The sequence below is a fragment of the Silene latifolia genome, chromosome 11 (genome assembly GCF_048544455.1).
Source record: "Silene latifolia isolate original U9 population chromosome 11, ASM4854445v1, whole genome shotgun sequence".
Lineage (NCBI taxonomy): Eukaryota > Viridiplantae > Streptophyta > Magnoliopsida > Caryophyllales > Caryophyllaceae > Silene > Silene latifolia.
Genome location: NC_133536.1, coordinates 180,550,144 through 180,561,554, shown reverse-complemented (window position 1 = coordinate 180,561,554; position 11,411 = coordinate 180,550,144). Strand labels below are relative to the sequence as shown.

The 11,411-nt window shown below is 40.8% G+C and overlaps 1 protein-coding gene across 1 annotated transcript; it reads left to right on the top strand.

Annotated features, from left to right (window-relative positions):
* The first annotated feature begins 654 nt into the window (after positions 1–654).
* Positions 655–1,308, top strand: LOC141614437 (uncharacterized). The gene has a single exon (XM_074433183.1). The coding sequence runs from the start codon at positions 655–657 to the stop codon at positions 1,306–1,308; it is 654 nt and encodes a 217-aa protein (XP_074289284.1).
* Positions 1,309–11,411: the final 10,103 nt, after the last annotated feature.

Genomic DNA, 11,411 nt, shown 5'->3' with positions numbered 1-11,411 from the left:
TAATATAAACTTGTAGGTTGTCACTCTCAAGCTTGAAGAACAATAGTCATGCCACGCAGTGGTAGGTCAAAGACCTAATTTTTCATGCTTACCAACGTAACCATATACATAGTTACATACATATTAACATAATTCATTGATAATAATCCAAGTTGACTTTGTTAAAATTTTAAATTTCTCTATAAGAAATTTTTTAGCCACAAAAGAAAAAGCCAATTACTTCTTCTGTCCCAGTCAATTGTTGTCCTTTTATTTTGGCACAAAAATCAAGAAAAGAGGAAGGGGTCAATTACTATATGGCAAGTGGAACAAATTGAGTGTGAATGATCAAATTATTCATCAAGTTCATTCTTAAAATAGAAAGGACAATAACTCAATGAGACACCGCAATATTGAAAAAAAAAAAAAAAACAAATGACCGAGACAGAGGGAGGACAATTTTCAGGTATATAACTTAATAACATCAGTAAGTGATATGAATCGGTTTGAAATGTAGGATATGAATCAATTTTTGATATTCTCCTTTCAAAATAGACTTGCTCAATTTTTGACCTGTAATATTAGGTTGAAATTGACATGGTGCCTACTTGGAGTCGATGTGGCACATACATGGCTTTTTACAATATTATTAAAGCAAACAAATAAATGTATACAATGCCCCACACCACTTATGATCCTCCTCCTGATTCCAATTGGAACTGGAGGAATATATGTAAAATTAGGAAGTTGATGGCTTTGGGGTTTGTTGGTGATCAGTGGACGTTGGATGTGAAGGGTTACTCTGTGAAGTCTGGGTACCATCTGTTACAGGGGCAGCACCCTCCTGTACAGTGGTACAAGGAGGTTTGGGATAGTTGGTTCTTGCCCAAGCACTCCATTATAGGGTGGCTGATTAAGAAGGAGGCTTTGAATCTGAGAGATAAATTGCTTAGGTTGAATATTTGTGGGAGTAGTATGTGTGTCATTTGTGAAAGGGAGCCTGAAACACACCAGCACTTGTTTACTCAATGTGAGTACAGCAGGACTGTGGTGCTTCTTTTGGCTGAATGGATGAGAAATGCACTCCATGGGACTGTGCAGGGATTGCCTATTATGTTGAACATCAGAAGACTGGTACAAATTACAACTTGGTATACTCTGTGGATGGAAAGGAACTCGTGCAGGATTGATCTGGTTGTCAGACGACCTGAAAAATTAGTGAAGGATATTCAGAGGCTTGTATGTATGCGTATGAAATTGCTGTTGCAGGAACAGGGTCCTGATAGTAATGAGTATAATATGTGGCTGAGGTTGAATGATAATATGTAACTCAGTTTTAGGAAAAGAGATCTTTAGCTGTTGAAATGTACTGAACACGATGTATTTGTTGATGATATTCTTTTAATAAAAAGCTCACATTTGACCAAAAAAAAAAAATGCCCCACACCACTTAACAGTTACCCTCCTTCGCTGATCACAAAATCTCATTGAAGACGGCGATATCCATCACAAGCTTGTGACGGATATCATTTCCTCTCACAAAATACCCATGAGAGGTGAGTGGGGAAGCACATGGGGATACCCCCACCTTGTCCCCTCTCCTTTTTTGTGAGAGGTCTTCTGCTTGTGACTGGATTAGCCCGTCACAAGCAAGACGCTTTGCTCGCTGATTACCTCAAATTTCATCCTCAATCAATTAGTCAACCGTCACACCTGACCACCATCGCTAATCACTTTTCACACTACAGTACTTCACCAACACCGCCACCGCCACCGCTATTACTCAAACCTTAAAAACTACCACTTTTCTCCATATAAACCAAGTGAATTAAGCCCCATTTTTGTAGGAACAAGGTTAGAAGTCTTAAATAATCAATTTTAGCAGCAACAATAAATTCAAAATGTACACAAAGTGTTTTTGAAACGGTTGTAGGAAACCAGTTTTGAAAGTCGTTATTAGGACGGCATAAAAAGGTGCTTTGAAACGGTTGTAAAAACTGGATTTGAAAATCGTCATTATGACGGCCTAAAAAGGCGTGCAACGGTCGGCGAAAGACCGAGGTTTAAAATGGCCATTATAACGACACGAAAGGGTGTTTTTAAAAATGACACGGAAGGAATTATGATCGCATAACACATAAGCACTCGCAGTTCATTATATTATGCATAATGCTGACACGGGTTTTGGCTTAATAAGGGTGGTTACACACCAAGCGATCAACCCCGATTTGCAAGAAGGATACCAATCCAAACAAAATGTGTAAGGAGGGTGCCCTAGCCTTGTGCTCGAAGGTGATGAAAGCTCGTTGATGAAACAGAAATGTGTAACGTCAATGGTATGCTTGACTCAATCGGGATTCGAAACGCGGAGATAAGAAAACTCACGCCGACGAGACGAACCAATTGGTCGAAAAGAGTTAGGTTGTGGGCCCGGACAAGGAACCCGACTTATGACCGTAATATCAATTAATGCACTTTACCCACGACCTTGTTCGAGTTTCACCTCTAAGGATCACAAAGACACAAGTATCCTAATTTTCCCTAGCGGAGTCGCCAATCTGTGGACATGGGCCACATGCCGGTCTGTGGATTTGGGCCAACTACCGATCTGCGGTCACGGGCCACCTATACGCCAAGCCAATATGTGGACATGCGGTCTGAAAGCCACGCTCGATGACGTAAAAATGCTTTCAACCGGATTGCTTTAAATCGGTCGGTTTCGTCTCGGTAAAGGTCTCGAAACGATGCAGAGATGTTCGGAGTCGCCACCAAGCATTTGTGGGATGCTTGGAACCCGTTCGAATCCACTTTATACCTATGTCAATAAAGACAAAAAAGCGGTGCTTGACACAGGTACTAAAGATAAGGACTCGTCCCCCTTTTAGCATTTTATGCCTAAAATGACTCTCGTACGTCTTGGATAAGGTCATTGATACCCAGTCGTTGTGAGCACCAAAAATAAAATTTATAATCTCCTATTAAAACTAACCTAGGCTAGTGGTAACAGGGTCGAACCACAAGGAGGCGAATGTAATTTCTAATTGTCTAATTTAGTCTAACGTAACGAAAGTGGGGGTTGATTTGATTTGGTCTATACTAATAGCAAATAAAGACAATAAACTAAATAAACAGTTAAAACAGATAAAAGAAGGGGTACTAGGATGGTCGATTCGTTATAGTTTCGGCAGCAGCATACTAAACAGGTCTAAATCAAACACATGAGGCGGGAAATAAAGAGGTCCTCTCGGTCCACTCTTAACAAATAGCATCTTTCGATCTCGCTATAAGTCCCTAATATCACTAATATTAACTTTCGTCCTGAAAAGTGACTTAACGGTCTAAACTTTACCTATCTTTCGATCTCAGCATAGTTTAGTCATTTTAATTGGTGATCTAACAACTGTCCCTATCTTTCGATCTAATGGGTCAGTCAAATATTAAGTATTCAACTAGTCGCATGCATTCGATTCGTCAAACACAACATTTAAAATCAATTAAAACGAGGGTAAACCTTATGTGGTCAGTCGATCGACCAGGTATGGCAGTCGATCGACTGACACGCGATTCAGGCCGTATTCATTCTATTGCTGCCTACACTATAATTCCCCTACATCCTAGCACAAACTATTTAGCTACTCATACTAAGGGTGATAACAACAATAAAACCAATAAAATAGACAGAAGAATTCATGCTTGAAATAATAGAACAAACAATTAATCATAAACGATGAATCGATTTTGGGAAACTAACTAGCAATTCTATCCTACAAAACGATAATAAAGCAAACTGAATTATTAGCAGAAGAATACCGATTGGAATTGCAGCCAGAGATCCAGGAACCGAATGCGAGAGTAATTGTACGAAATAGTATTAAAAACCCTAATTATTGAATGTTGGAAACAAACTAAAGAACTAGTAAAAACTGAATGATTAATCTCATGTTCTAGGTTACGTTATATAGAAAATATACGTAACACTTATTATCCAAAACCTAAACACAATGGGCTTGCGTTTCCTCGATCTTTTAATTCTCGTCTGGGATAGCGGCTTGGTCGATCGACTAGGAGTGGCGGTCGATCGACTGAGCAGCAGCGTACAGTAGCCTCTGGAACCCGCAAGTTGGTCGATCGACTGAAGGCAGCGGTTGATCGACTGAAGTAGCTGACACTTGACTTCTAATTTCTCGTGTATTTGTCTTTTGGGCTTTGAATTGCGCACCAAGCTCGTTCCTTAAGTAAATACTTCACGTCAAAATGCAATGTAGGATACTCGGGGATGGATTTAGCTCAATTTCCGTTGAATTCTTCACATTTCTGCAATAATGTACAAAAACACGAAAATAGACGGAAATAGGGGAAATAGTAGCTTAAATTACACAAATGAGCTCTGAAATGCGTGGAAAATAGGATGTAAAACATCATATGAAAGACACGCATCAAACTTCCCCAAACCAAACCCTTGCTTGTCCCCAAGCAAGAACTAGACTCGATCTAATGACCTAATGGAACGAGTTCAATCTCAGAGCGAATTACAAACTGAAAAGCCTAAACCGTTTAATGCAATAACTAACAATCAATTAGTAATGTGAATCATGCAAACGAGTTATAAGGTCGTTAAAAACTGCTGAACCGTCAACTATAGAGACTTATCAAATCGGACTCTCACGGGTCGCTCAAATCACTCATAAGCACAGGTGCATATATGTAAGATAGAAAGAATTCATTTTGTAGTGACTATCACCTAACTACGACCTATAAGAACATGCCTGCAGTATAATATGAAAGTAATCTCTATGACCGTACATATGCATTCCAACCAACAAATGACCATGACACATGCCGAGGTATATATGGATAATGTGAGGTACGGGTAAGAAGAGGCAAAACATATATGGAAAAGTGGAGGTACAGGTGATCAAGCTAGTACCCAAACGGAACCATTTGGCAACATCCAACTTCTTGCTCGAAATCTAATCGACATGGTGCTAAAGCAAGCACAAAACTCACAATCCCTGATATAAAGCAATCAACCAACTCCCCATAAGATATGAATAATACATGGGAGCAAAAATCGCCATAAGATAAAGGCTTGAATTATGCGAATTGATTCTTTCTTTTTCTTTCGAACTCCAGTCGATCGACCATAATTGGCAGTCGATCGACTGCTTTGAACAGTACAGAACCCTTTTTTTTTTCTTTTTTTTTCGAATCATTTTTTTTTTTCATTTCTTTTTTCACTTTTTTTTCATTTTCCCAACAACATCTCAATCGAGCAAATACCACCAGAAACGAAGTAACAATCCCAAAAACCTAAACTACTAGCTTGACAAGGGCAGGCTATATGTAGGATGTAGTTAACGGGACAAAAAGGCTATTTTTGGCAGTGTGGAGCTTATGGGCAAAACGAATAAAGGAAAACCTCTACCACATGTGTCAACAAACCACAAACCGAATGCATACAGGTATTAAGCAGATTAAGTTCATATTTATGCACATTAATGTAACATGTCTCATAAGGAGTACTACTCACATTCCTAAATAAATCGGTCATAGATGTCACCAGTTATAGGCTCTAAATCTCAGAAATATGATGTAGTTTGCCAATTTTCTAAGTCAAGTCTCAAGTTCAGCAAATAATTTAACGAAAACTCGTAGACTATGCATATATGATTCTACTAATAATATGTCAATTAGCAAGGCTTAGGCATAACAGCTGAAAATGCATTATCATCATGGAAATACTACCGTTCCGACTCAACCTATATGCTAGAATAAACGTGCATTTTTTGAAATTTTTGAAATTTTTCAGTTTTTTTGAATTTTTGGTATACATATATAAAATGAAATAAACAATGCAAAACAGAATGTAAACGTGAATGCAAGCAAATGATATGCGACGCAAAATCCTTCCCCAAACCAAATCGCACAATGCCCCCATTGTGCAAAATCATGTAATGAAGAAAAGAGAAACGGGAATTTGCGAGAAAATTAAATAAATAAAACATGAAGTAAAGACTTAGAAACTCACAAGACTTTAAGCGCAGCAAGGGAAACCTCCCCAAACCAGCGTGAGCTAGGAGGTTTCAGTAGCCAGCAGTGCTACCAATAAGTACCTGAAAAGACAAACAAAGTACCACGCATAAAATTGAGAAAGCAATGATGAAGCGGTATTATGTGCAAAATTGAGAAAAATAGAAGAAATAAATAGTGACGGAAGATAAAGTGGAGTAGAAAACTCCCTTAATTCTGCAAATCGACCAAACATAGCAGGAGAGAGGTCGTAAACAGGTACAGCAGCGGCAGGTCGGTCGATCGACCGAGGTAAAAGGAACAGTAGCTCCTGGAAACTGCAGACCAGTCGATCGACTATATAGCCTGATCGATCGATCGAAAATATCTTGTACTTGATTTCTTCGTATTTGCTCAATTACTTGAGCTAATGAGGTCTAAAAACCTGCAAATGCACAATAATACGCGCCCAAAATTGCGCAAAACCCAAAGTAAAGTCTAAAGCATATAAAATCCTAAACAAGCAAAATAAAATGCGAAGTTTCGCGCACACAAAAGCAATAAAAAGAGTCTAACAAAAGCAAATAAAATGAAGTTTTTGATAAAGAACTCGATCAACTAATAGTTAATCAAGAATGGCCATGGTATGGCCCACTTCGTCGGCTTCTGGCTACTAGAGGTAGCCTCAACGGTGCTTATCTTATCAGCTGCACCCTTCTTAGCTTCCACGTCCGTATGGCTCAACGGATCAACACTTTCATCATCTCCCCAGTCAATGATCTCTTCGGACTCGTCAGAATCCAAATCGGACTTTCTCACTTTGACCGGCTCGTCATCAACTTCCTCATCAGTGCCATAGCTTAGGCAACCAAGACCGCCTCGTGAAATGATTGGCTTCTTCGCAGCTGGAGTAACTTGCAGCTCTTTCTTCCCCAAACCAGCTCCTGCAATATCAGAAATAGACAAATCTTCCTCCAATTTGCTCCCAATCTGGGGCGGAGGGGTTACAACAGGAATGGGACTAGAGATAGGCATATCAAGAAGCAGAAAGTAGGATTTCTTTTCTGAAACCGTATTGCAAGTCACAGGCCACATGGGGTCCTTATTTTTAGCAGGTTGGGCAAAGACAATAGAATGATTCCCTACTTTAAAAGTCAAGGTACCCGAACCAACATCTATGACTGCACCAGCAGTGTGCAGAAATGGCCTACCCAAAATAATGGGAATATGGGAATCCTTAGGCATGTCAAGCACCACGAAGTCAACAGGGAAGAAAAACTTCCCTATTTGCACGGGGATGTCCTCTAAGACTCCTATTGGCCGGACCGCAGATCGGTCAGCCATCTGTACTGTCATGTCTGTGACTGAAAACCTAGTCAATTTTAGCTTCCTAGCAAGACTCAAGGGCATTACACTTATACTAGCTCCTAAGTCACATAATGTCTTCTCAATAGAGAAGGTACCTATATTGCAAGGAACAGAAAAACTACCCGGGTCTTCTAGTTTGTGAGGTGCAGTGTGAGACAAATAAGAGCATGATTCTTTGGTTAATGCGACAGTATGCACATTTTCAAGTGACTTTTTCTTAGACAAGAGTTGTTTCATGAATTTAGTGTAAGCAGGCACTTGATTAACTAACTCAAGGAAAGGCACTTGTACATTCAAGCTACGAATAACTTTTTCAAATTTATTGAAAGATACCTGTTCCTTCGTCGGCACTAGTCTTTCCGGATATGGGGCTGTAAGAAGTAGCTTAGCCCTCTCCTCTAAATCGCGCATGCCGGCATCCGTGGACTTAGGCTGAAAGTCCACTACTTTCTCCTTGTTGAAGCTTGAACCCTCTTCAGACCGTCTCAAATGTGAACCATTGATCGACATCGGGTCGTACTTCGGAGCCGGGACTGACCCATCAGCACTCGGGTCTTTCCCCAATATTTTCGGGACTGTCGTACCCCGAAACAAATGATCCCTCAAGTTGTCGGGCATCGGAGGACGAAAAATCACACTATCAGCAGTGATCTCGGTCGATCGACCAGTGATGTCAGTCGACCGACTGAGTTGAACAGGACCAGAAGCTTCTGTAACTCGCACTTCAGTCGATCGACCGGGTATGTCAGTCGATCGACTGATATACCTGGTAGACGCCTTTTTCTTTCCTTTGCTCGTTCCAGCTTTGTTTTGACTCGGTTTCACCTCATCTTTTGCAGCATCATCCTCGACTATAGCAGGCCCCTCTAGGGTGGACCCACTCCTCAACGTGATGACATTAAGGGTCTCCTTTTGGTCGGTTTGAATCGGTAAGTGTCCCGAAGCGTATTCTTGCTAGCCAATTGAGCAATTTGGCTTTTTAGCAGTTTCATCCCTGCCTCTCTAGCTTGAGACTCCATTTGCAACATATTCTTCAACTCAGCAAATTCCGAATTCTGGGATTGTTGCTGCTGCGGCACATAGGGAGGTTTTTGATATGGTTGTTTGTGAGGGGGCACATAAGCTTGCTGCTGCTGCTGCTGTTGTGGAGGTTGAGTCGGATTCAGGACATTCTGGCTACTCCACCTCAAGTTGGGGTGGACATTCGGCTCATAGTACGTGTTTGTTTGCCTATAATGTTGAAAGGCAGCTCAAGACTCAAAGGGGACAGAACAATTTTCTGAGACATGCCCCTCAGCTCCACATCTTCTACAGACGAAAGGACCGTCTGAAACAGCATTAACATGGTACATCCCTCCTTTAGAAGCTCCTCCCAACTCATATTTGTCAAACCTTGCAGTGAGAGCTTCTAGTGCAGCAACAGAGGAAGATTCAGCAGCTCTCCTTTGATTGCCTCGGAATTCCCATATTGACTTTATGGGTGGCTAAGTCATCAATGATCTTCCACCCCTTAGTCTCTCCCATATTCTCAGCAAATCGGCCATTGGCTGCAGCATCCAAAATAGCCCTCTGATCGTCATACATCCCATTATAGAACTGATTGCAAAGACTCCATTTTTCGAACCCATCATGGTGCGGTATGGTTCGCACCAGTTTCTTGAAACGGACCCATGCTTCATGAAAGTTCTCATCAGGCCCCTGTGTAAAGCTCGTGATCTGAGCTCTAATGGCATTTGTCTTCGAGGCAGAGAAGTATTTCTTGTAGAATGCCAAGGCCAATGAATTCCAGTCGGTGATCCCATGAGCGGCTCGATCCAGATCTCTATACCACTCCCTGGCAGCATCACGAAGGGAGAAAATGAACATGGTCTCCTTGATCTGGTCTTGGGTCACACCGGTCGGCGGGGGTATAGAGCAGCAATAATCAATAAAAATCTCCATATGCTTGGCTGCATCTTCATTTGCAGCTCCCCCGAACTGGTTTCTCTCAACCAGGTTAATATAGGAAGGCTTCGGCTCGAATTTTCTCGCCTCCCCAGGTAGTTCGAATCCTTTGTAGAGGTTCGCAGCTGTTAGCTCTAAGTGACTAGCAATAGTTGCTTCTTGACCATGATTTGGAATTTCGGAGAAGTGACTGTCTCATTGAAGAAGTAGAGGCGGGGAGATGTAGGTGGATCTTCTTCGAACAGAGCGTTCTCGTAGTAACTTGACAGAGTACTCAGCTCTTCCTCTGTCGGTAATACCCTTTGTGATCGTCTCAACTCGCGCAAGGATTTCTCGATCTCGGGATTGAATGGTACTAGTTCACCACCCCGTGACCTGCGCATAAGAAGAAACTACAAAAAGAATATAAGAAAAGTTTAAGGAACGGAAGTCCCTTAAACTAAAGAAAGACTAAATAAAAACAACTAAAAATTAGAACAATTGCCTCCCCGGCAACGGCGCCAAAATTTGATACCCAGTCGTTGTGAGCACCAAAAATAAAATTTATAATATCCTATTAAAACTAACCTAGGCTAGTGGTAACAGGGTCGAACCACAAGGAGGCGAATGTAATTTCTAATTGTCTAATTTAGTCTAAGGTAACGAAAGTGGGGGTTGATTTGATTTGGTCTATACTAATAGCAAATAAAGATAATAAACTAAATAAACAGTTAAAACAGATAAAAGAAGGGGTACTAAGATGGTCGGTTCGTTATAGTTTCGGCAGCAGCATACTAAACAGGTCTAAATCAAACACATGAGGCGGGAAATAAAGAGGTCCTCTCGGTCCACTCTTAACAAATAGCATCTTTCGATCTCGCTATAAGTCCCTAATATCACTAATACTAACTTTCGTCCTGAAAAGTGACTAACGGTCTAAACTTTACCTATCTTTCGATCTCAGCATAGTTTAGTCATTTTAATTGGTGATCTAACAAGTGTCCCTATCTTTCGATCTAATGGGTCAGTCAAATATTAAGTATTCAACTAGTCGCATGCATTCGATTCGTCAAACACAACATTTAAAATCAATTAAAACGAGGGTAAACCTCACGTGGTCAGTCGATCGACCAGGTATGGCAGTCGATCGACTGACACGCGATTCAGGCCGTATTCATTCTATTGCCGCCTACTCTATAATTCCCCTACATCCTAGCACAAACTATTTAGCTACTCATACTAAGGGTGATAACAACAATAAAACCAATAAAATAGACAGAAGAATTCATGCTTGAAATAATAGAACAAACAATTAATCATAAATGATGAATCGGTTTTGGGAAACTAACTAGCAATTCTATCCTACAAAACGATAATAAAGCAAACTGAATTATTAGCAAAAGAATACCGATTGGAATTGCAGCCAGAGATCCAGGAACCGAATGCGAGAGTAATTGTACGAAATAGTATTAAAAACCCTAATTATTGAATGTTGGAAACAAACTAAAGAACTAGTAAAAACTGAATGATTAATCTCATGTTCTAAGTTACGTTATATAGAAAATATACGTAACACTTATTATCCAAAACCTAAACACAATGGGCTTGCGTTTCCTCGATCTTTTAATTCTCGTCTGGGATAGCGGCTTGGTCGATCGACTAGGAGTGGCGGTCGATCGACTGAGCAGCAGGGTACAGTAGCCTTTGGAACCCGCAAGTTGGTCGATCGACAGAGGCCGATCGACTGAAGTAGCTGACACTTGACTTCCAATTTCTCGTGTATTTGTCTTTTGGGCTTTGAATTGCTCACCAAGCTCGTTCCTTAAGTAAATACTTCACGTCAAAATGCAATGCAGGATACTCGGGGATGGATTTAGCTCAATTTCCGTTGAATTCTTCACATTTCTGCAATAATGTACAAAAACACGAAAATAGACGGAAATAGGGGAAATGGTAGCTTAAATTACACAAATGAGCTCTGAAATGCGTGGAAAATAGGATGTAAAACATCATATGAAAGACACGCATCAGTCATCCACTATCCAAAGATTCTGAGTAAGGGGTGAGGGTACGTATTGGGTAACCCTTTAATCGGACACCCAATCCCGCCCGCGTTAGTGACCTCTACTGAT